This window comes from Varroa jacobsoni, unplaced genomic scaffold (genome assembly GCF_002532875.2).
Source record: "Varroa jacobsoni isolate VJ856 unplaced genomic scaffold, vjacob_1.0 scaffold_1391, whole genome shotgun sequence".
NCBI classification, from domain to species: Eukaryota; Metazoa; Arthropoda; class Arachnida; order Mesostigmata; family Varroidae; genus Varroa; species Varroa jacobsoni.
This window is the reverse complement of record NW_019214293.1, coordinates 31,208-55,257: the sequence shown is the minus strand read 5'-3', so window position 1 is coordinate 55,257 and position 24,050 is coordinate 31,208. Positions and strand designations below refer to the sequence as shown.

The 24,050-nt window shown below is 42.1% G+C and overlaps 1 protein-coding gene and 1 long non-coding RNA gene across 7 annotated transcripts in view; one reads left to right on the top strand and one right to left on the bottom strand.

Moving 5' to 3' along the window:
- LOC111269511 (uncharacterized) overlaps positions 1–24,050 on the top strand; it is a 121,890-nt gene that overhangs the window by 90,303 nt on the left and 7,537 nt on the right. For 5 of the 6 annotated variants that reach the window (XM_086972128.1, XM_086972129.1, XM_022849163.2 and 2 more), the window contains one exon: positions 4,539–4,769. In XM_086972128.1, the coding sequence (XP_086828254.1) occupies positions 4,539–4,769 (231 nt within the window). Of the gene's footprint in view, positions 1–4,274; positions 4,294–4,538; positions 4,770–24,050 lie in introns of those variants that run through there. The other variant, XM_022849165.1, reaches the window with a different exon arrangement.
- On the bottom strand, positions 16,951–21,389 carry LOC111269515 (uncharacterized). Its single transcript, XR_015314612.1, has 2 exons — positions 19,919–21,389; positions 16,951–18,637 (listed from the first exon to the last, which is right to left on the bottom strand). It is a non-coding gene; the product is annotated as an uncharacterized LOC111269515 (long non-coding RNA).

The window sequence follows — 24,050 nt, the reverse complement described above, 5'->3', positions numbered from 1 at the left end:
TATACACATATATATACACAGATAGAAATATGATAATCGTGAAGCACCGACACAATGGACTTTGCCCAACAATAATAATAACCGTACAATAAACGGGTACATATAGAAACAGACTTATTTTGTTGAAACAGAAGGGGAGAACAGGCAAATGTACAAATACTAAGAGAGGAAGGGGCGAGATGGATGTGCCTATGTTTATTCATCAGGTACGGAACAGAGGACGGATAGATATATATATATATGCTTGCATAGTTAGGGAGAGTCCTGCTGTCAGGATGGTCGGGGTGATCAAAGATCTTCACCGCGATGCACCTAAAATGAACAGTCGATATTTGGACAGAGCCGTCAGTGACTGGAAAATGATTCCTCCACCAAAAGCCAAAACGAAACTCACTTTGGCCTTGAGTCTTCTACATAGAACGGACAGAAAGTAAAAGTCTATATAGTTAATGGTAGACGGAGGAAAAAAGGTAAATCACGACGCAACTGGTTGGTATCTGAGCACAGACAACTCTGTCTGGGAACGAAGCCACTTCGAGATTAACTAACGTGTTCTTATCACTCATATGACAGGCTGTAGCGTGTGAAGACGACAGCACCACTTCGTTGTTGGGTCGGTAATCTGGCCGGAAACTACTAACAAACGAAGTTCTTTCTCTATTAAAAAAAAAAGTTATTCTTTTGTAAACTGCTATTTTTCTACATACATTTGTCAGCTAAATAGCTCCCTGGTAAAGCAATTGTGAAAATGTCGACTCTTGTTTTGCAGCTGAAAAGTGCATTATGCCCCGCAAACTGAGCTATATTGTATTAGATAAGAGAGTAAGCCAATGAAACTGTCAATACAACAATGGCCTCTGATCAGATAGCTTCTGTCGTATCAGACTATCTTCAAACGAGGTTTTGGTATTTCTATTCAACTACATAATAACTTGATAATCATCAAGAAGAATGGGAAAATTTCCCATAAAAATCTCGTAAAAGCCTACCGGTGTTGTTACTCTAGCCACAGTATAGTAATATACATTAATAGCTAGATAACTAGTTTTAAAAATTCGACATTAAAATGATCGTTCTAATTATATAGTAATGTTTCTTTCTTTCGCAATGTTTATATATATATATCTATATTTCCCGCATTCATTTGGATACTAATTTGGAAAACTTAAATGGCAACTAAGTTAAGTTAGATGTGTAAGTAGTGAATACCTGGCCTCTTACGATTCTACATGCTTGTATGAGTATATTGAAGTGCGTATAGTAATGTCGTCAACTTTTTTCTCCAACGTTCCCAAATCATCGTCGTGTTCAGCCATAAAAACAGGACCATATTTCCCGGAAGAGCTACCGTCATTTGTGGCCTGCAGACGGGCGAGCCGTAAACAGCCGCAAAGGGTTATCACCGTTAAAAAATCGGAGCAATCAAAAGAAGTCATCCTAGAGATGACTGCATAACAATATATTTCTAGGTAAAAAGACATACGGGCGTGTCGCTCCTCGCTGCCGCATTAACCTACCAATGTTACCAAATCTTTATCAGCAATTTTACTATGGTTGATCATAGCGCTCATCAGATTTCTCTACCAGATCAATATGCGCATCCATACGAACTGCGTACAACCATGTACGGGGTTGACCCGTAGAGCTTCCATGCACGATGTGTGTATGTACGTTCGTATTTATATGTAGTTACTCTTGAATGTGCATTTCAACCATTATCATTAGTTTATCGCTGTCAAAGTACAGATGCTAACCGTGGCTGGTCGGCCCACAGTGGTCGCGATAGTAGCAGTGGTCAATGGCAATTCCGTCGGGTGTTGCCTGGCGCAGTGGGGCATCTGGCTTCTAGCCATTAGGGCGAATGGATTCAGTTGACACTTACGTTGCTTACGGATACTACAACAACAAACTCACTTCTTTTGCTATCTGGATAGTTTCTCTATGATGCTATGTTCAGCTGCCGGCTGTTCATCTGCCCGGCTGTTACTTGTACATGATTCTGAAGGACATCAGACCGATGTAGCAGCTGTCACATCTGCTGCAGCTGGCGTTTCTATTTCGAACGAATCGTTCGTCGACGGAACCCACAAACTGATTGAAGATGCACAATATAACTAATGTGGGATAAAAATACGAGAAAGTGTTCAAACCGCTATACGCGTCAACTTGTTTGATAAACTAAATGGCACAGGAAGACGCTTGAAGGCTCGACGCTTTAACGTGCCGGTCTCCGTCTTGCGGCCCTACCATCTATAGAACGTGCATATGCTTAACTTAATTGAGTCAATGGTGTGTTAATGTTCATTCTTATAATCAAATGACATTGAAAATTGCTAGAGTGTCAGAGCGTGTTGGACGAATCTCTGACCCTGGTTAACACTCGCCGACTGACTAGCTATGAGTCATTTGAGCTGTAATAATAATAGTAATAGTCAGTTTATCCTGGTCGTGGCTTGCACGAAATATTACTGCCACTACCCTTCGCTGTATTTAGCAGTACGCTAGCACAGTTATGCCCGAAAAGAATAATAAGGCTGAATATATGGAATAGATAGCTTCACAGAAAACGGCCCGAAGTCCGTCTCCATGGTTGGCTGGCTGGATGAGCGGGCATCTCACGCGACGAGAGAGAAGGCGAACCACGATTTAAGCATCGGAGCCAGACTCGCCCTTACTCATTGTGCCACTGACATGGCTGGCGCGCCACAGTTAGTTGTCAACGCTTATATCGTATATGTCTACCACATTAATGTGTTTGAATACGCAGTGGCTTTTTCTGAAGTAGCTCTTGTGTGCGCCGTTCTGTCTGTCGTATCTCTACTTCGGCCACTGGTAAAAATGGGCCCTTGCTCAGACGCCATTAAATATAGGGTAACGTTTGTCATTACCACAATATAAAACCAAGTTCTAACCTCTGGCGCCTCTAAACATAAGTTCGTCTCCAGGCTGGCTCACTGGCCGTAGGATACGGTTGGCCGGACCGGATGGCTATGGTCGAAACTATGACCTAAACCATCAGAAAGCGGAGACATGCAGTCTCATACCGGACAGCTACAGAACCCCTGTCAGAAATGAGGTTGCCACTTCAACCACTACCGGTGCGGCCACTATTAAAGGGAGAAAAAGCAAAATAGACGCGAACACCGAACAGCGTAAAACTTGTAGGGCTGACACCGGTCAAACGACTGGCCGTTATAGCTTGACCGGAATCGGCGACTGGTCGCCGTCTCTTGAGCCAGAATGGCAGAACGTGGGGCTTTTCTCCTATAACGACTACGTACATCTCCCACCTATCACTGCGACAAAACCGCTTCTAAGGACCTGCTGTGCATCGATTACGCAATGCTGTTCAGCCATAAATACGCAGAGTTTACTGAAATAGCCTTCATACTAGCATTGTGTACGAAGTGGACTTCCGTCTTCGAGAGTAACGCAGCGTTTGGTAACGGCCTGGCTGCGTACTTCCGATTTTTGTCTTCTAAGGTTGCAATATACCGGCTCAGATGTGGCAGACGATACTGGAGGAGGTTGTCTTTCTCGGTGTATGTACTTCATCATTGAATGCCGTAGGCGTCTAGCGAAGCTAATGCTGAATAAGACGGTACTGTACACCTGTGTCCATCTGACTATACGCACTTTCGTCCTCATTTCTAGCTATGAGGTAGTTTACACGGCTTATATTCTAGCTAGGTCAATAGGTCAAAAGGTACCAATCTAAGGAATACATACAAGCACTTATATTAACAGTAATTAATCAGAAATAGTAATTAATAGTGTCATAAACTTTTAATGCCTCCGACCGGAGCGTTTCAGGATATACACATATATATATATATATAAGTTATTCCATCCATCGTTTTTCTGAATACCTCAAAAATCGTTCATAATAGTACTGAGTGTTTCACCGTTAATTTGTTGAGCTAGCCGCACAAGCTTGATAATCTGCGAGCATGCCAGATATATTGTTCATATCTGAACGCAAGCTTACTAAAGTACCACAAAAATGAATTATGGCAGGTGAAGAAGGAAGCACAGGAACTTTCGGAATTATGCCAGTCTTTTCAATTGCATGGAAGTAATAAGCATAGCGTTTTATTCGCTGGATCGATAGTGGCGGGTGAGAGGTTTTGGAAGTCAAACTCTTCAAGAGGCTCGGAAAAGAGCTAACCTTTTTGTTGGCGTTCGGCTAGATGTCTTGGGTTTCTGCGCTGAAATAGTGCCACCGGGGGCCCTTCCTCTTACTCATCTTTGAATTTATCCGCCGGTAAAACTACCTTTGGCTTAAAAGATTAGGTGAAGTATCCTCAACTAACGTTTTTGTTGTTGAAATTGTTACTAGCTGTCAGTTGGTCTATGACTTTTAGCTTTGAGATCAGGCGCTATTTGTATGCATGGTATGGATGATTTCGACATTACCTCTTTGCAGCGAAATTATTATAATTTTGTGAAAATGTTGAAATGTCCCTAAAGCACGCCTAGCGTACTAATATTCGATTTATAATACAATTGACCTTGTGAACGATTGCTCCGTTCTACAGGACCACATCCAGGAAGTGCTGCACAAATGGGAACAGATCGATGATGAGATCTGGGCAAAAATCATCTGCATGGAGCGTAATCGGCGAGTGGCTAAGGCCTATGCTCGAGCACCCGAGCTGGAGATTAACGGAAGTGCCGACGGATTCGATGGCTTCAAGATCGGCTTAAACGCCTTTGATAATCCGATGCGGGACGAAAAGACACACGAAACAAAGAAGCGCATTGGCATGGTAAGTGTTCTCTAACGACATTCTCTAACATTATTGTGGTGGTCTGTTTCAGTAGGCAAAAACCCTACAGGTAGAAAAAGAGAAAGTTTCATCAATTTTATATGAAATGGGTACGTGTAATTGAATGGACCTTGCAAATCATAGAGACGTTTCACGTACGAGTTTCTGAGTGAGTCAGGAGCCGCGAAACGACAACAATTCATTGTGCTCATCGGCTCCAGCTGTGTTACAGACCCGTTATTCTATAATGTCTACAATTATATTACAGAGAATATTCGTAGAAATTCTGATTCTTAAATGCATTGTTACCGTTATTTTCATTATTATACACAAGAAACATATGAAAACAGAACTATTTGACGATTGCGGGTTGCAGAAGCTCATGCATCGAAAAGTCTTCAAACAAAGTAATGATTAGAAGTTTGCTATTCATTTAGGAAGGGTTTCCATGAATAAATTCTGATTAGCTCTGCCTTTATTCCGAAGGAAGCTGTCAGATAGATTCGGCATAAAAAACATCCAATGTGACGTCGATTTCGAAGAAAGCGTTGGCATGCAGTATTTGATCTGAAGCGTCTATAGTCGTCCACGGCTTCCTTGGAGTGGGCAGTGCGCACCAATTCGTTCATACGACAAATGATCACACGATACACAGATCCATAAAAGAGTAATAGGGTACTAACTTACTAGCGCTAACGTGTGAAACGTATACGACAGTTTTGTACAAATAGATAACGACTTCTTTATTTACACTAATTGAATACTGGCACAGGGGCTGTCAGCATGAGGACAAGCGCATGTAAACTATACGTCAGCTTTTAAAATTCGCAGGGTCTTTTTCTCTCCGAATCAGTGTTGGTGTTACGTTGAGTATATGCCACATCTCGATAGACGATAGAGAGGTACTGCTAACACAACCGAATCAGTCTTTGGGCGCCTTTCCGGCAGTCATGATGGCGACGTTAAGAGTCTGAGGCGCGATTTTGCGTTGTGTAGATACGTCTGTATCAACAACTAAGCTGCATTAGAACAAAAACAGGAGACAGGAGAAGATGGCCTGTATAGGCAAAAACAGCTTATGAGTCCGTTAAAGTACCTTGGAACACTGAAAATAAAAATTACACACCTATATATATATATATATATACATACATATGTATATCGCAAACTGGAATTTATTTGACCCTGATAGAATGTAAATAATATTCAAAGATCGTTTCTTTTGATCTAGAGTCCGCCAGAACCAAATACTTCTATTAATGTAAATAACAATTTATCTCAGCTCTCGTCATTTGGATTACAAGTAAAAAAGTTCGTGTTCAGACTAAGCCCCCATGTTCACGTAAAAAGCCGTCGAATGAACCCGCTAAACACTACGCGCCTGCCATGCATATCTTGTATCAGTGTCGTCCTTTTATTAACACGGTTTCTTAAATATCCGCATTATATACGAACGTATAAATAGATGTATATACATGTAAAACTAAACGCTTGCCAAATTCATCGATGAAACCGGCATTTGTATGCGTTTTTAGTAACGCTAAGAAGAAGATCTGAATAGCTGACACACAACGACTAACTTAAACTGCCGCTTTATTTATCTACACAGTTTCTGTTTATAATAAAAACAGTAATATCAGTCGCTATGGAAATAGACATGTAACTATGTGTCCTTGGCTAATACGTTCGATAACTTACTCCTTTTGATCTCTGTCTGATGCCCTTGCAATAAATCACTTTTCAACTTTATCCAGGCTAAAATCCCGTGGGTTTTCCAGAACTGACTCACTTGCCCCTGCTGTGACACGCTTTGGCTACAGCAAGAACAGAACGGTCGCAGATGCAAAGTACTTGCGAAACAATTCAGACTTTCAGCCAGCGGGCACAAATGGCTGTTGATGATGCTATGCTTTTCCTCGGTATATTGGGGCTGCTAGCGGTACAGCCGTATGTGAGACAAGGCTGAATATCTGTAAGCTAAAGAAGTTGTCCAACTGTCCGGCAGAACAATATTGTCTCCCCTATTGATGCAATGTCACATCATACATTTGTTCCCGCTTCGATTCTATAGAGCGTACCAATTTGCTGATAGCAACGCGCCGCCATAATACATTAAATATCTATAGTATTTTCTACAAAGAAAAAAAAAATTGTGCATATAATATCTCTTTACATTCTTATGTATTTTCTATAGGTAAGTAATAGCTAGCCACCATATTGGCATATCTATTGCTGTGGTAGCATTGTGCGGACCTATAAAAAAATACACTTACAAAGTTCCTGTTCGTACCAAACGAGGATATGAAACCACTTTACCAACGAACTATGAAGAAACAACGCAATTATGGCTGTTGCGATTGCGTATTTGCTACGTTCTAGTTGTGTATGATGTTATCTATAAAAAAAATATCTCCCCCTTCAACGCAGCCAGACGATTAATGCACGGTGAGGTAGATCAAATCAATTGCTTTTTTTTTTTCTTTTGTTACCAAACTGAAAGAAACCTCATTGGAAGTACTCACCATCCTTCGTGTGTGGTGGCCGATGCATGAAAAAGTAGCAAGCTTGAACACCTCGTATTGTCTTTGTTTGATACCAACCAAAAAGCTGGTGTCGAATGTGTCCGTTCCTCATTTTTTTTGCCTCTCGTTAATAGTAAATGAGAACTAATAAAAGTTAGGCAAAAACTGATGCGATTAAAGGCAAGGTTATTTTATTAGTTACAGTTATTTAAGCCTATTTTGTCGTTCGCTCTTTACCCTTTAATGCCAATTGTCAATACGGTGCCGCAATAGTGACCACGGTTTGTTCTGCGTAGATGCACATAATAACGAAATTACTGAGCGAGAACACCTCAGCTCAGATAGTCGTTGATTTGTATTCTCGTGAGGTTTTCATTTCAGTGCTCGATCCGGCGTCACCCTAGTTATCAAGCACGGGCCTTCATTACAGAGATTTGCCAGCGTTTTGTCGCAGCAATAAAGCTTTTTCTATTTAGCCAAGAGGTGGGTAATCAGCTAAAAATCTCCTAACAACAATTCCGGCTATCATCACCAGGGTCTTTGCCGCTATCACCTATTCGTTAGAAAGAAGAGCTAAATTTTTGTTGAACTTCTTGTCCGAAGCAACTGGCTATAATAAATAAATCGTGCTGGCTGTTACTGCTAAATATGATCACTCGTTCACAAATTATAGATATCGATATTCCGACAGCGGGTCTTTAGGTGCCTGCTTGCTGTTGCTGGAAGTAACGATGACAGCCTTACGAGGAAAATATTAACAGAAATGAATTCGTTAAATGTACCTGGCATAAGCACAACTAAGCCACTAATCACAGACATATATATATATGTATATATATATATGTATATTGCTGAGCTATTTACGAGCGGTCGGTGTTTATCCCAATTCAAAGACAACGGGCACGTCAAGTCAGGAAAAAGGCAACACAATTTGAGGGACTTAGATGGCGCTGTGGCAGGGGACTGTGCCAATGGGGTAAACGAGTGGAGTCGCCGACATGTGCAGACGACACGTAAACTTTGTTCTTTTGCGACTGCTAGAAACTGCATTATCACCCTTTGCTACTGAGCCTAGCACCGCAAAAGAAATTCACGTTTATCTAAAGTACACACAGTTGCTAAATCTATATTAATCCATTGAACATTTGTGATAGTCGCGAACGTCTCCAACAGACAGATGGAGATGAGTCACAAGGCTACTATCATTAGCAGTATCATCATCATAACAGTTATGACAGGGGTTGCGTAAAAAGGTGAGGTGGAAGGACGCCCCTTAAAGTCATAGCACTAGAAATTGAGCTATTATTAGATCTAAAATTAGCATAATGCTATATATGGATATACCTTAAAATAAGATAATGTTATTATAATTACAGTTACTGTTGAAGTATGTAGAGCAAATCTATTGGTTTGAAGTGGGGACATTCTAGCATTTATAAAAACTGTAAACATGATGGGGCAGTAAAAACGTGATTATTCCTGCCGACTCCATTTGATTTGCGTGACAAAAGAGGGAAAAAGCATAGAACGACTGGTCTGTGCAGAGCTTAACTAAAAGAAAAGAACGGTCGCAGCTGGTTTAGGAAGGTATATCTCTATTGAGATCCTAGCGAACAAAAATAACCGGTATAAAAACCCATATTCCAAACCCATATTCTCTAGGTACAATAGACCCTTTGATGCTACCCAATCAGGCGTGTTTAACAGTATCTTTGCCGAAACTGAACAGCTCACCATCTAGCGACAACTCTTGATTATTATATGCAATGTAAGCTTTCATCAATGAGATGAGCCATTAAAGTAGCATAGCATTGCCGTCAAACCCATTGTTGAAACTATACTTACTAGGCGCGCCATGTGCAAATACACGATGGACTTGCGCACTAATTTACGGCGCACGTATACGCAATATATCGTCTGACATGCGATACGTACGCAAGTACGTATCATCTCAGGGTTCATGAGCTAATACTCAGAATTGTATCAAATCTCTGCTTAGCGGTTTAATTATCGTGTTCGGCTTGTTGCGAACGGTCAGCGCAGGAACCGACTTTCGTTGTTTAGCAAAAGATGGAAGTGGTATTGGTGGATGGGTCGTAATCTTTTGAAGCCCTTAAAGTTGGACCCTTAAATTATTTTGTACTCAACATATATGCTCAGAGTTTTGCTGCCATCTGATTGGCAGAGGCTATCGAGCATGATCATCGCCGAGGAGAGCTGCGTGAACGTAAACTGCGAGAGCGACTGGGGACATTGTACATTGCATCCCCGGTGGATGCAGGAAATACACTATAATAAATATTCGCATTGGACCCTTTTCAATGCTCCTAACGGTCTTCCCGGAAAATACACGTCAGGATACATTACAGAACAAACGAATGATATTGCCGACAGATCACTGTTCGACATCCAGTAACTGACACGCTTCAGCAAATAGATATTCATTGGCAGGTTGTCGAAAGACGGTTACGTTTGCTATGTCTGCACGTCCACATAAACAGTGGTAACGTCTCTATTTTAACAGGTATGAATTGTAGGTCTTCTTCTGTGGGCGCATGATCCCCTTTCAAATTCCCAATGAACAAACAGCGATTCCAAGTGCGCAGCTCGTGAACCACACCAAATGCATTCTATCTATTACCTTTGACTTGATTTAGCTGAGCAACAGAAGCAGCAAAAAAACAAACATCAAATATACCACATTACTGCGACGAGTAACAAATAGATCGAGCTGATAAAACTTCTTTCATGACCTCTTTCATTTGTAGACATGACCAACGATCTCCACCTCCACCGTCGCTGCTCCGAGTAACTGCTCACGTCAAACTACATCTACATCGTATAACGAAGAGCCAGAATAATGTTTTGCGCCAAAACCGATAGATTAGCAGTTTGCAGTTAATTTTGGACCAGGCACGGCATCAATAGCTCGACATGGGTCTGTTAGGGTCTAAACGGCATGTTGCTATATGGCCGCCGTCACTATGCCAACGGCTGGTGGCGTCACATCACTCTAACCTGAGGGCGGTCGTCTCGAGGTGGTGATGGACTCGATAGTCGGTGATAGCGTCCAATGAAGTTGCATCAGCGTGGCCTAGTTAGCTGCCCTGTCACCAGGACTGTCGTCGGGCAGCGTAATCCAGTGATATATTTTCCATCGGCAAATATCTTAAAAGATTGCTCCAGTACAGACGGAGTGCCGTCGTACAATATATGCACACGAAGGATTATAGCTTGTACATATTTACAACAAATGGCACATGTACGCAAGTATCTACAGCTATTATGTGCATGTGAAGGATACGTGTATTTTGACGGCGGCGTTGACGCGAGTAACGTTTTTGTAGCACCCTAACGCACAACTTGGCATGTTTTCATGTTCTATTTTGTACACGTACATATGGATATGCCAATTGATGGGCAACAAAACAAACGGTGATTTTATGCGTTGAACTAGAGCGTTTAACATGTCAATGCTGCTGCCGCTGCTGCTGCTGTTTCCGGCTGGAAACAGGACAAAAAATCGCATCTGTTGCTTCTGCCAGTGTCTACCGCTTAGTGGTGCGCACTTACCTAATCGCACAGGTACCAATTGTCTACTTGCGTCTTCATAACGAGCTTTCGACTCCCAGGAAACGCTATCGTTCTTAACATGCACAAGTGGTCCCCGTGAAGATACGGCTGATGTGTCCCATCGTTACCATGTTATTAGCGATAGTGTAATCTTTTTGAAAACTCAGCGCGTAACTATGTATTTATCACAACGGTCAATATGAACTGTGTGGAATCTACGAATTTTTACTGCGGTAGAGGTGCGGCATTTGGCAATGCCTTCCTCAACATCGACATGACGAGTGCGAGCAGAAGTTAGACATGCTTCAAACCTTGTATTTGGGCGTTGTCAGAAATGAACAGTTAAGGCGCAAAATCTTTAATCTCTGACCGCTGAGACAAGCCAGGACTTAAGAACAGCTAATTCGGAAACAGATTTCTATTGTGTTATTTGTACAACGATAATATATTCTTCAAAATCCATTTCACCCTTCCAAACTCCTTGCCCGCTCCGATACATATAAGCTACGCTAATCTAGCTCGTCGAGTGCTTAAGGTTTCGTCAGCCCACTGCTGAAGACGATTTGCCAGACCGATGCTATAGAAATGAGGTTACTTCGATGTGTTGGGCTTTCACCCAGAACGATGTACCAGTGAGCTCTTATGGCATTCTACGCATGCAGCCTCGGCATATGTCTAATGCCATCCAATAGTCTCGAAAATTACGATTATTAAAAATCTGTTTCATTTACTAGTTTATTGTATATGCACCTTTCGACCTTACTATTTATTGTTGATTTAATCACATCTGTCGCGTTGTGTATGTCATAGGCATAGTTTGGCCCAGCGACTTCTGCCGGTGGACGTAACTAGGAATAGACGAAGATCGGTTAAATATACGCAAATTGGTCGCACTGATTGCAGCGATACTGCCCAATGGGCATGTAAGCTCCGCTGTAACAGAGGCAACGGGCCGATCGTCGGCAAAATGTTCGAACTTACGGCGACATTATCGTTAATAGCATCGTATGGCAACGGTTCACGGACGACTAAGAGAAAGCCGAAAGTATTTGTCGGGCAGACAATAAATCTAGGACAGTATCATTCCCTCCGCCATTCGATTCCGTTAGGTTAGTCCATAGCCGTTGGGCTGTTTGAGGAGGCTTCGCAATACTATGGGCGAGTATGCACGAAAGCGTCAATGCAACATAACAGATTTAGTAGAACAGAACATGCGCAGTGTGCCAATTTTACGTTGCCTTTGAAGCCACGCCACAGACAATCGAACCGGACTAGGCAGACATGTTGTAACCAGTCGATCAGATACCAAAATGAATGAATGAATAGGCAACAACCCATTTAGGCTAATATATTTCGGGATGATATCGACCCAAGTTCAAGTACATCCCAAAATACTCTGCTGTCGTTTGCAGACCCGCCAGTTGTCCTGGGTTTAACTTATCGATGTATCCCTGCGTATTCCCAAGTGTGTAAATGTAGTTAGCTTGAAACTTTTGATAACGTCATATTACTATAGATGCAAAAACTCCTGTTAATACTGCTGTAGCTGCTGCCGTTGCTCGATGAAGAAAAAATGGCTAAACAAAATGACATATATCAACATAGAATTGTCCGCTCCGGCAGACTGGCAAACATGTCCAGTGGCGATAAAAAAAAAGCCATGGAAGCGTGTCACTGTTATTGCCCCGTCCCAACTCTCGTCGGTTGGCGCCGGTATCGATGTTATTTCCGTTCTTGCTGTGGGTATTGTTACTGTTACCGCTGTTGTCGTCGTCACTGCTTCTGTTGCATGGTCGTATAATCGGGAGACAAGGACATTTCTGAACAGATGATACGTATCATAGTTGGCTCTTATTCTAATCTACTACGTACACATGTACTAGCAGTCGTGGCGTTTAGCTCATTTTTTCCGTCATTCGCTTGGGCTATGGAGGTTTCATGTCTCAAAAACATCAGCGAGACCATCCTTTTCTTGTCCATTTGCCCCAGCGCCGATCTGCTTTTTGCCTTCATCGGCCTGTCGTTCCGTCGTCTACCATAAACAGTGCGCGGTGCTTAGAACTGCAGCAGTCACCAAGAAACTCGATCAGCGACGGGTCATAACGACGACCTCGATGGCGACCTTTGTAAATCACTGAACATCATTAGCAACAACAAAAACAACGGCAAAATCATCACCGATAACGAAAGCACGAGCTACATCCTTATATACAACGTTGCCACCGGCAACGCTACCATTTGCGTCATTATTACATTATGAACTCGTTGCCAGCAGCCGAAGCAACTTCAGTAGCAGAATTCAGCCTCATCTAAAAAGTCCGTGTCGTTTTTGGCGAAAATCATGCATCCCATCGTTGCACAAAGAAACAGAGCAACAAGCTGTTTGTGCATGTGCTTGTAGGCACGTGCGTATTTGTATATATGTTTGCGTGAACATTTGCTTATTGTTTACGGTTGTGCTTGGTTCGCCTTATGCTAACATATTCAAACGGCTGCCGTCACCGAATAGTGGCTCTAAACTTCAAACGATTAATTTGATTGGACAGGAAACTAGCAATAAACGTTAAAGTTGGGCAATTTTCAACAGCGAAAAGCTATCGCCGGTTATAGCCCATTCATCGCTACGACAAACCTCGTACTTATCGAACTAATCGTTTAGTTTGCGACCTGTCGAAATATCATCGTTGTCCCAAAATAATATATTAATAAACTCATATGCGCACGCGCAGAGATATCGTCGACGTGAGCTATATTTTATGTCTTTTGAAGGGGTCCGTTTTGAGGGGTGATGTTTACTGTCATGTTCGCAGACGCCCTCAGATGTCAAAATGCATTTTGACAAGTTAAGAGTGGCTGACCGTATACAGTTGTTTTGAGCCGTTTTCGGAGCACTCTTTGTTGCTATCGCCGGTGGCCACGTCTGTCGACTACCGATTCGGTCGTCACTCGCTTGCACTCACTGGAGCTTCGTATCTATGCACGACTTATCGTCAAATAGTTTTGTACACACGTATTTCTATACTATGCGCTACAATGTCTTGTATAATGACGAGCAGACTGACAGCCTTCTTTGTCGTTGCTTCTGTTTGAGAGTGTCAATCGACAGCGACGTGGAAAGAAGAAAAGATGAAATCATCCGCAAGAGAGAGACTAGCCAAGTGATATAAACACGTAAATGACTGGGGGCAGATCCGCGACATAACGTATAAGGCCGATTAGGTTCGATAGTAATAACAGTGATGCAGATGATAATCACAGTACCTTCAATGCACAGTGTGTCACTTGCTTCAGATACACGTAGAGGCCGGAGCGCGACTAGATATGATTTCGAAAGTACCTGGCAGACAAAAAAAATATGTCAATTTTAATAAAAACACAATTTTCGTAGCTTGTGTCACAATCGACAACAAATTGGGCGTTTCAGGGTCGTTGTCAGTAGACTGCGACGGGTTTACGGAAATAGTCTTTTTGTATTATTTGATTTATTATCGTTTTTATAATCTCCAAATGAACCTAGGTTGAATCTTTTCGTTTCTAATTTATTGGCTAAGTTACCTAACCAACCTATAATAGAATAGCTAGCAAATTTACACCTTTCAAAGCAAGTAGAATGTCAAGTCTATAATATATTTGTTATAATTGTGTGTATATATCCTTGTGGGGTATAACTCCTTGTGGACCCATCAAAACCTTAACTGCTTTTTCGAATCAAATACTTTTTTTTTTCGGAAATTTTTGTTTATTGGCAAAAAGTACAAAGACAAAAATACTTCTACTTAGCTAACCAATCGTAGTTAGTCGGCGGCAGTGGTATTGCTACAGCCTCGCTAGGAGTCCTAGGAGTCTCGAGCCGTCTCATACGTAACCGTCCCGAACGAAGCCTGGGTTTAGCCATCCAGATAAACGTTTCTTTGATCTTCCTCTAATTTTAAGAAATCAGATGAGATCCTTTACCCGTTCAGTCAACGTGAACGACAAATCTGTAGTCAGTCAGTTTGTTTGGTAAGCACTTCCATATAAAGCAGTCCACCGCGTTCGCCATGTAGATGCTGTTTCTTGACCGTTTCACTTGCGGCAGGTGTCACAAACGCGACATCAGCGGGCAACAAAAGGGTAAAATTTTGCCGACTTTGTGGCAACGACGATGGCTGTGATAGACATCTCTACAAATACAAACCTTTCTATAAAAAACTAAAGACCACTTACGATGAGTAATTCGCTTCCTTCCATTCAACTACTTCCGTTATTTGCTTGTCATATGTATTATGAGTAAAGCGTATTATCACCCTGATCGCCTAGAGAGTATGTTCACCATTCGGTACCTGTCTAAGCCATACGCATTGCGTCTCGTTGTAACCAGCTTTAAGTATGTAGATCCTGGCATATTACGCTGTTACTCTACCAACCCAACACACGAAATACGAAGCTAAATAAACAATTTGATTATTTTTTTAAGTGGCTTTTCGGCATTGCTAGGTGCATCCATATAGCAAAAGATACGTACACAAATATGCTTTGCCTTGGATAGCGTAGTAGTAAAACCCACATGGCATTTTCACTGCTTAAGTTGGTTAATTTCCATATTTTAAAATCTTGAGCCGTTGGTTACACTCAATGTTGATTTCTTACGCGATGTTGCTCAGAGCGATTACAATAGCGCATCCCCGATCCCGTCGTGTTTTTCCTGTCGAAAGCCTTAGAACCCGAAAATTTATACAATGATTTACCGAAATTGTCCGTCTGTAATCGGGACTGATACATTCTGTAACGGTATTTCATATACCTTTAATAATTGCTAATCTACCTTAAAACGATTGCAGCGCCAATGTATAACTACTATTTCAGGAAAATTGGTACAACATTAAACGTTTTCCAACTAAAACTACGTCGAGCTGATTGGCTACTGTGTTTCGTATCGGAAAAAGTTTCCGATAACTATTTTTTCGTCGAGCCCCAAGCCTGCGAGTCGTTGCTTTCCGCTATTGCAGATGGTCTACATATTGAAACCTGTAAGACAGCTCGGAATTCTAACTTGGTTTTTGCTTATAGAAAAACGCCAGGCGCTGATAAATGCAGTCGAAGAATAAAATGAAGAACATTATGAACTCCACAAACTAGGAGCACGACATGGTCTTCATGACGCCATGATAGAGGAATTTCTGTAGTGGCAACACTGGTAATTGTAGAAACAATTTGTTCACAGCACAACCGTCATACTTCGTCATAGTTAGAACTCGAAAGAGCTGTTTCTACTGATAGCACGGCCGAATAGGCATATAGACGAATACGTCGCCCATGAACAGAATCCTTCTGGGTGCTTCTGCGCGTTTCCCCGGCAACAGTGTACCGTTATATTGCTACCTAGAAGTATCATTGTGGCTGTGCTATTCAATTGCTGCGTCTGGTTCCAGCGTTTTTTTTTACAGACTCTGTTGAGCTGCATCGTTCCTGCCGTGCGCCGTCGACTGTCGATACTTGTCTGGTCATTGTTTATAACTGTAGCCCATCATCACCGCATCCCGATTTCTGTATGGATGACAGAGAGTCTTTTCATCCCACGATGGAAACGAGCGGACAAAACGCATTTTATCGAGGCTGAACATACGTTGCCGTCGAAGCAAATCATACCTATGAAGATACGAGCGGCCGTCAGCTAGAGAAGTTCACTTTGTGCGTCCTAGCGCTATTTTATGTTGGCGAATAAATGTAGGAAGTAATCGATATTGTGACCAGTGACACCGCTGCTGACACCGCCGTCGAGCGCATACGTCCTTGTGTTCGTACCAATATGCCACGTCATGACTACAGGAATGAGTATTTTGTACCTGTGTAATAGAGCGTGATAATTCGGGCCGTATACAAAAATGTACCTATTACAATTATCCGGAGTCAATGCGCGAGATTTTCGCACACGTTGACGAATCTGTGTTGACATTAAACTAATCTAACATATGATAAGAAAAAAATTCTATGAATAATATAAAGCCATACAAGCAAGCACACGTATTCTATCTAAATAATCGTAAGGGAATATTTCTCTGATATTGAGTCAGATCATTACAAAGTGAATAAAATGACGAAAAGAATTTGTGTTTTTATATCGTGTCGGCAAATGTACGTTTATTTTTGCTCAATGCCGTCGATAGCTTCTTACGTCATTAATTTCCTTCTTCCTACCGATGCAGCGGGCTGATCGCGGCTGCACCGGGGGGCGAACGCTGTGACAAAACTCGACTCTCGCTGGACATAGATCTTGCTTTGCTGTTACAGAGGAGAGGTCGAAATTCAGCATGTGTCAGATTTTGACATTGAAACATTTCACAAACTAGAAAGCACTGACTGTACTAGGTGCGTTCCTAAAATTCGTTCTCAGGGCGAAAGAAAATAGCGCGCCTTCAAAGATCAGAACCGCGAGGTTACCAAAAGGAGGTCAGAGTAACATACGAGTTCCGATACGAGTTAACATATGAGGAGAACACCGCAGTCCAATAATCTGTTACTTTGCAAAGGTAACAGATTATTGGACTTATATATAAAACAATTATACGGTTCTAAATATTACCAATCTCCTCTGTGGCTATAGGGTAATTTTGGTGTACTAGGTTCGTAAGTGTCAGACATTCGTCGAAGTTTTGCGCTAAAAATAACTTAAATTAACTAAATCGAAATATGGATCGTTTTCATCTCAGATGGAATGGCGTTGTTACATTTTTAAACTTGTAAAAATGGTCGAAATGCAAAAAATGATCGATCCTCGATTGCAGCGCCACATCCATTGACATGATGATGCTTGCGAATGACTGTTTACTTACATATCACTTAGATATTATATCTATCACTTACATATTACATATGAGGCCAGCCTCAAAGTGATTTTTTTTTCGACTTGGTGATTTCGCCGTGGGACTTGGTTTGTTCGAATTTCGCTCAGATCGCACTGTTTGCTTGCCTTTTTATTGTGTCATGCTAAACAACAATGGCGGAATTAGTCCGGCAGTTCGCTTACGGGACTACCGGCGAAGTCAGTTACCGCCACGGACGCTATTGACCTTCCCACAGTCCTGCATCTGACTTACCAAAAATAATTACTGTCGTCTTCCGTGGTGAATCCATTGTACCTTCGTCGTGGGTCAAGCGACGGGTCTTCATTATTTCACTTGAACTTTCAGTAGTAATAAAGATTGATCTTAGTCGTAGCCTTTGGAATGTCATTGCATGGCCGCCATGTCCTCAGCGAAGCCCCACGCCGATTTTCGAATAAGTTTACGACGTTTTATATTAGTCGTTACTATACTTATGAAACATATTATTATTGTCTTATTGATTTAATTGGCCATACACTAAATACGTCTGAGTCCTTGTCTCACAATATGGTAACTTTCAATAGAAGGTACGGGAGGTTGCTAATAAGCACCGCATTTCTTGCTCAATGTGGATCGGCTGCGTGAGTCGCCAATTGTGTTGTACTACGCTAAGTGTTGATGTTTCGAGCTGGACTGCAACAATTATTGCGATCGTTTCTTCGTCAACGTATTCTCGAGGATGCCAACCAAATCAAACAGGATGACAAAATTTCTGGAAGATGAATTGACCCCGTTTACGTGTTAGCACCCAATACCCGCCATCGTCGTTCTTGGGATGACGAACTTATCCGTGTCATCTGCTATAGCTACTCAGACAGGCAGGCCGACATTTGCAAACGTTAGCGCTCCTTGTTATTCTGAGTGTTCAAAGCCAGAATCAGGGTCCCCGATTCGTCTGTCCTACAGATGCCTGGAAGTGGAGAAAAGCTTGAACTGGCAAAGCATTGGCACGCTTTATTCCAGTGTCTACTAGATATCGTTGAGCCAGAAGTATATTTGTAAAAAGGTTCCTCGTCGGCAAGGTACTTCTTTTCAACAAGTCGCACTAAACAGTGTGTCTTCGTCTGAACTTATTATCTATTTCGCTTAATGCCAAACTACTTACCTTCTATAGTGAAACGTCCACACGATAGGTCGTGCTCATAAGAAACTCAGAACGAAAAAAGATTTTTCGGTTTCAACAAGATTATGCACCGTAATATCACTACTGCGCTATTACTAAAGTGGTACAATACCTTTTCAAAGTATTTTTCGCATTATTCATTTTCAGTGCAGGCAAAATTTGTGGACTACACTAGCGGATTTTATTTTAGAAATTATAATACGAAGCACCGCCTAATCTGTGAGGTGTAGTGCACTTTTTATGTGCCGAAATTAGAACGAATGGAGCGCCGCCACCTGATCAGTCAGCTATCATATATGGCACTGCCCGGTTGTACGGTCCCATGAGGTTTTAGTGTCTCGCTGAACTTACGATTGCTTGGCGAAGTCGATATTATCTTAGGTTACAAAAACTCTCCGAAAGAATTGTTTATACTTTGCCACATTCGGCATCAATCGCCAGCTGCACTAACAGCAGCAGCGACATTTATTCTTCGTGGTGGTACGTCCGTTCGATTGAATTCAATCATTGGCTTTAAATGTCGTCCGGCGGACACGAAGGACGACAGCATCAGACATAGAAAAACACTAGTGCTGGCCCGTATGAGGTGACAGGCTTTGTCCTTTTGCGTTTGACAGCCGTCAGAACATTTACGCGCCGTAAAATGCTGCTAGTTCTTGACCACTAGTCACTTGCTGAGTTAAGAGTTCTTCAAAATAGCGGGATCGGTTGTGACGAAAAACGTTTTGAATGGGAAAAGCACATTTGACCTATGCGGCAAATCTGATCCTGTTTTTCAAGATGCAAACACTTTCTATTACTAGGTAAAATCCGAGAAGATGACTTACCCGGATATTGATACTTGAGAGGCGATCATCGCTTGCTACTGGTTGTATAATGGACATTCATAGACTTTCTGCAAAAAATGCTAAGTAGCCGATAATTCGGCTGTTCCCTTGCTATGAGGTCGTGAATTAGCTATAACCGATAATAGCAGTAGGTACAATTAGAATAATTATGGTCAATGCAATTTTTACAAGAAGTAATAGCAGAAAAACGGGCAATGAGAGTTCCGTAGTGGATACTAACGTAATATAACGCAGTGTCATGTCATCTGGCGGCTCCGTTGTCACAGTTTAGAACACAAATATTAGAGGGGAAAACCTGATGAAAGGCCCCAGCCCTCGTTGTCTCATAACTTTCTGCGTACAGTCATTCATACGCGCATCAGCGGCAGATCACATTGTCTGCGGAATGGCTTTACTATAACTATTACGAGATGATTCTACTGATGCATTGTCTTCTGCCATTCCACTGTTAAGAGGCCTAGAATGTATGGCGCGCCATTGCAAATAAAAACGGACAACCGTTCCTCAATCAACACCTGATGATCACCACCAGAATATTGACGTTACATTTGAGATATTCTATGCGTCCTGAGTGGTGAATTGACAGGAAATCTGTCAATACGATGGTAATGTCCTTTGTTTGTCGATACAGATCTTTCGACTTCGTCGGAAACAAGGTGGCCACCGTTATATTATGACCATTTTGTGATCAGCGCTACCCAAGTTAGTGTTAAAGCTCTTTCTACTTGAAAAAGCAGCGTGAGAATTATCTAACATAATGAGATCGACTTCCAAATGATGTTCGTATGCGGGGATATAACGCAAAAGCTGAAGGGTGTCGGCATCCAGGTACGTAATTGCACAATGCGTTTTGCCTAGATGTTTTATTTCAAGTTCGACTGTGTCTCTCTGTCCACTAATGAACAATCTGTCTTTTGATTCACTTCAACGACTTTCTGGCATTACGCCTTCTTCTTATTGGAACCACTGAGCTGAAAATAGCAGTCTTATTTTAAGCAGAAGCCACAGATCTGCGCCCTACGAGCACATTATTGAGCATACGTTTACAGAATCCGCCTGCAGTCCTGTGCACAATATGCCGGTCAGTATCAGCCATGAGGCGGTGAATAGTAACCCTCCTTGTTAATATAGTGGCAATTATATACGAAATATTTCCACTGCAATCCGCTACGGTCTACTACAGCTCTGTCCTATTACCTCCCAGTGGCTAGAATCGTCGCCGCCTTTCCTTTGGCAGCGTCATATTCTCTTCCGTTTCAATATTTTTCCTACGCGTTTCATAGCCGCTTTGTCCACTACTGTTATCATGCCCATTTCCTATTTGCATCTCGACTTCGCCGGTCACCCTACGGTTACGTTAACTAGACAGTGGCGTACCGTCGGAGCCCCCGAATCGTTCATTTGTTTCCGTTGTAACCGCCGCTGCCGTAAAACCAACGGCGAAGTCTCCTCTCAATCCGCAGCGCTTTTTATAGGTCGTCAACTATCAGTTCCTTGGAGATCCAACCAATAAGCAACGACCGGTACGATACAGACCTCACTTCAATAGACATATCAACGATGGGATTCGAGCAGCAGCAATAGCTGGGTTGGTGACGGAGGCGCTGGTGATCGAATGGCTGATGCAATAGAAGCGCCAACAGAGTAATGCAATGCGGGTGGCAGGATGACGTTGATGGTCTGGTCTACGTGGCGCGACTGTGGCCAATACCGTCGGTAGCACCATCAAAAAATGGTTAACGCGCTGATAAGCAATGGATACCGTAGGCACAGCATGAACACGGGTTTCGGGTTCTAAGTCGTCCCTTTTTTTCTAGATTTTTTTCACCCTTGTTGGGTGTTCTTTGAATTTCTTCTTCCTTAAGATCTTTTTTTGGCGCACGTACCGGTAAAGCCGAACGGACAAACTAGAACGCACTGTCGGTAGCCGCAGAGGCAGGCAGGCAGGCAGGAGCCTGGACGGGCAAAATTACGTAATCATCGATAATCGAAACTGACCTCGTGGAAGCGAGGGGGAACTAGGCACAGTCGGTGCTTTCCGGCCGTGATTCACTTGTAGTTTGAGCAACAGATGCCGTCCACTGCTGAATAAAAGTGTTTTCTTCGTCATGACTGTGATAGGTACGCGACAGGGTGTAGCGGTAAGAGGTTTCCCTCGTTTATTTATTGACCCCCGATCTGCACTTGGACGTCGCGCATTACGCCAGTCGTACGCAGTCCTGTTAGCGGTTGGGACATTGGTAATGTCGCTGATCGTGCTGCTTGCAAAATTAACGTAGTAATATAGATTACCTATGCATCGCCGTATTGCTATGGCAGCCCAACAACTTTCGCATATGCAAATGCCGACAATATTTTAGTTAGCTTTTTAGTAATAAAGAAAAATACGCCACGCCCGATCAAAACAAAAAAGCACAATGGTTGCGACCGTCCTGAAGCAAAATCATCGATACGTTTTTCCCGTTATTGGATCTTGCCATCATTGTTTTCGTTATTACTTCGAGGCCACAATCGGCAAAGGGCCAATTTTAATTAACGTGTTATGTGCTTTATATCTACAAAGATGCACGCTACCTTGAGCGTTTATCTTGAGCCTTGCCAGAATCAGAGCGTTTAGGTAAAATAATGTTTCACACGACACTGTGAAATCGAATCTCTCCAATGATCTTCAGCGCCTAAGGGTTTTTTGCCGTCAATGAAGGTCATTTTTCGTCTGTGAGAAGTATGTTATTCCACGCCGATCGTGTATATAAAAACTCACACAGAAAAGAATCTTAACCAACGTTTTCTGGATTTAAAGCCAGGGACCTAGTTGTCTACGCCACATTACGCTATATACTGACAAATTACCTTTCAAGCAAAGCTCGTGGATGCGAACTGATATTTGCTTTAGGCAGGTGTTATTGAGAAAAATTAATAGGAATGCCTTCTTAGTCAGGCACTAATCCTTTGCATATAAGGTCAAGAATCACAAATCAGCTTATAACGTTAAGGCACATCGAATTCAAATGTATTATATCGGCCTTTTCCACTAGTGTTGATTTAATATTTGTCTAACAATATTCTGCTGGTATTCCATACCCAGCTGTAATACATGCCAATATAAACATTACTGTAGACTGTTATCTAGCAGTAGCGGTTGACGATAAAAGTCACCATACGGTTTTTCCGGCTTGCGATCTGCTAGTGAACATTTCTACAAGGAAGGGAAGAAAACCCGTTGACCCGCTATACACTTTCGGCAAGCTCACTGCAAAGCACGCCATAAACCGCGCGAAAATTTGAAGGAAACGAAATATTTTTTAAGTAGAAAAATCTGCACCAGGCATAATGCGCAGGCACTTCCGATTCCATCTTAGTCTTAGTAGCAGCAGCAGCTGTAGCAATAGTCATAATGCAATTTGTACCGATAGATTTGCGCGAATGACACTGTACTTCGCCGATAGCTCGTAGGCTATTACTAGGTTCGCTGAGTAACTAAACGTTGTTATCTTCTCACCGATGTCTGTCGTGGTACCCGGCTTTTCTGCTTTCCCTTTTATTTTTTCCTACTTTCACAAACGGCACATGAAGCTACCAAACAAATAAAAGAGTTTTGCTTCACGTTACGTCGCAATGATTTACGAGTGAGACTACATGCGTTGAGATGCTCCAAATTCTGCCTCACAGAGCTACGATTTTAACATCCAATATAGGCTGCGTTTGCCTAGAGACAGCACAAGCCATTGTGTGTTGAACGGAGCCCTGAATTCTGAATTTCAACACTATCATCAGAAGTGTTGCAACGTCGTGTTAATATGAAGTAGATATAAAGGTATCTGCATCTGTTACTACCCTGCTAAGTGAAGCAAGTTAAATGCCTAGTACACCCTTGTGGAGACGCGAAAAGAGCTCACAAACTCGTAACGATAGTAGCATTTGATCTATCAGAAGTATCTATCTATCGAAATAAGCAATAACAAAAGAGGAATAATCACCAAATGCAATAGAAAACAAATAACAGTAACATTCGTAGAATTGAGCATGACAAAGTAAAGAAGGATATAGCTTTCTTAGTGCAGGCTGTTAAACCATTTCGGTATATCTCAACTTGTTGGGGACTGACCGCGCTCCAGAAAATTCACTACATTATACTCCCCTAATCTCCTAAATAATCGAAAAAAATTACTCACACGAAATGTATATCAATAATGAAAATTGATCAGAGCCTTCAATTTTTAACTTGCTCTCTGCTCTTTGATGAGTAAAAATTTAACGAATCTGCGACCCTGGGCACAGTCAGTGCAGATGACGGATACACTGGAGATTTACTCGGTGCTGCTCGTTACTACTTTAACTAGTCATTTTCATCT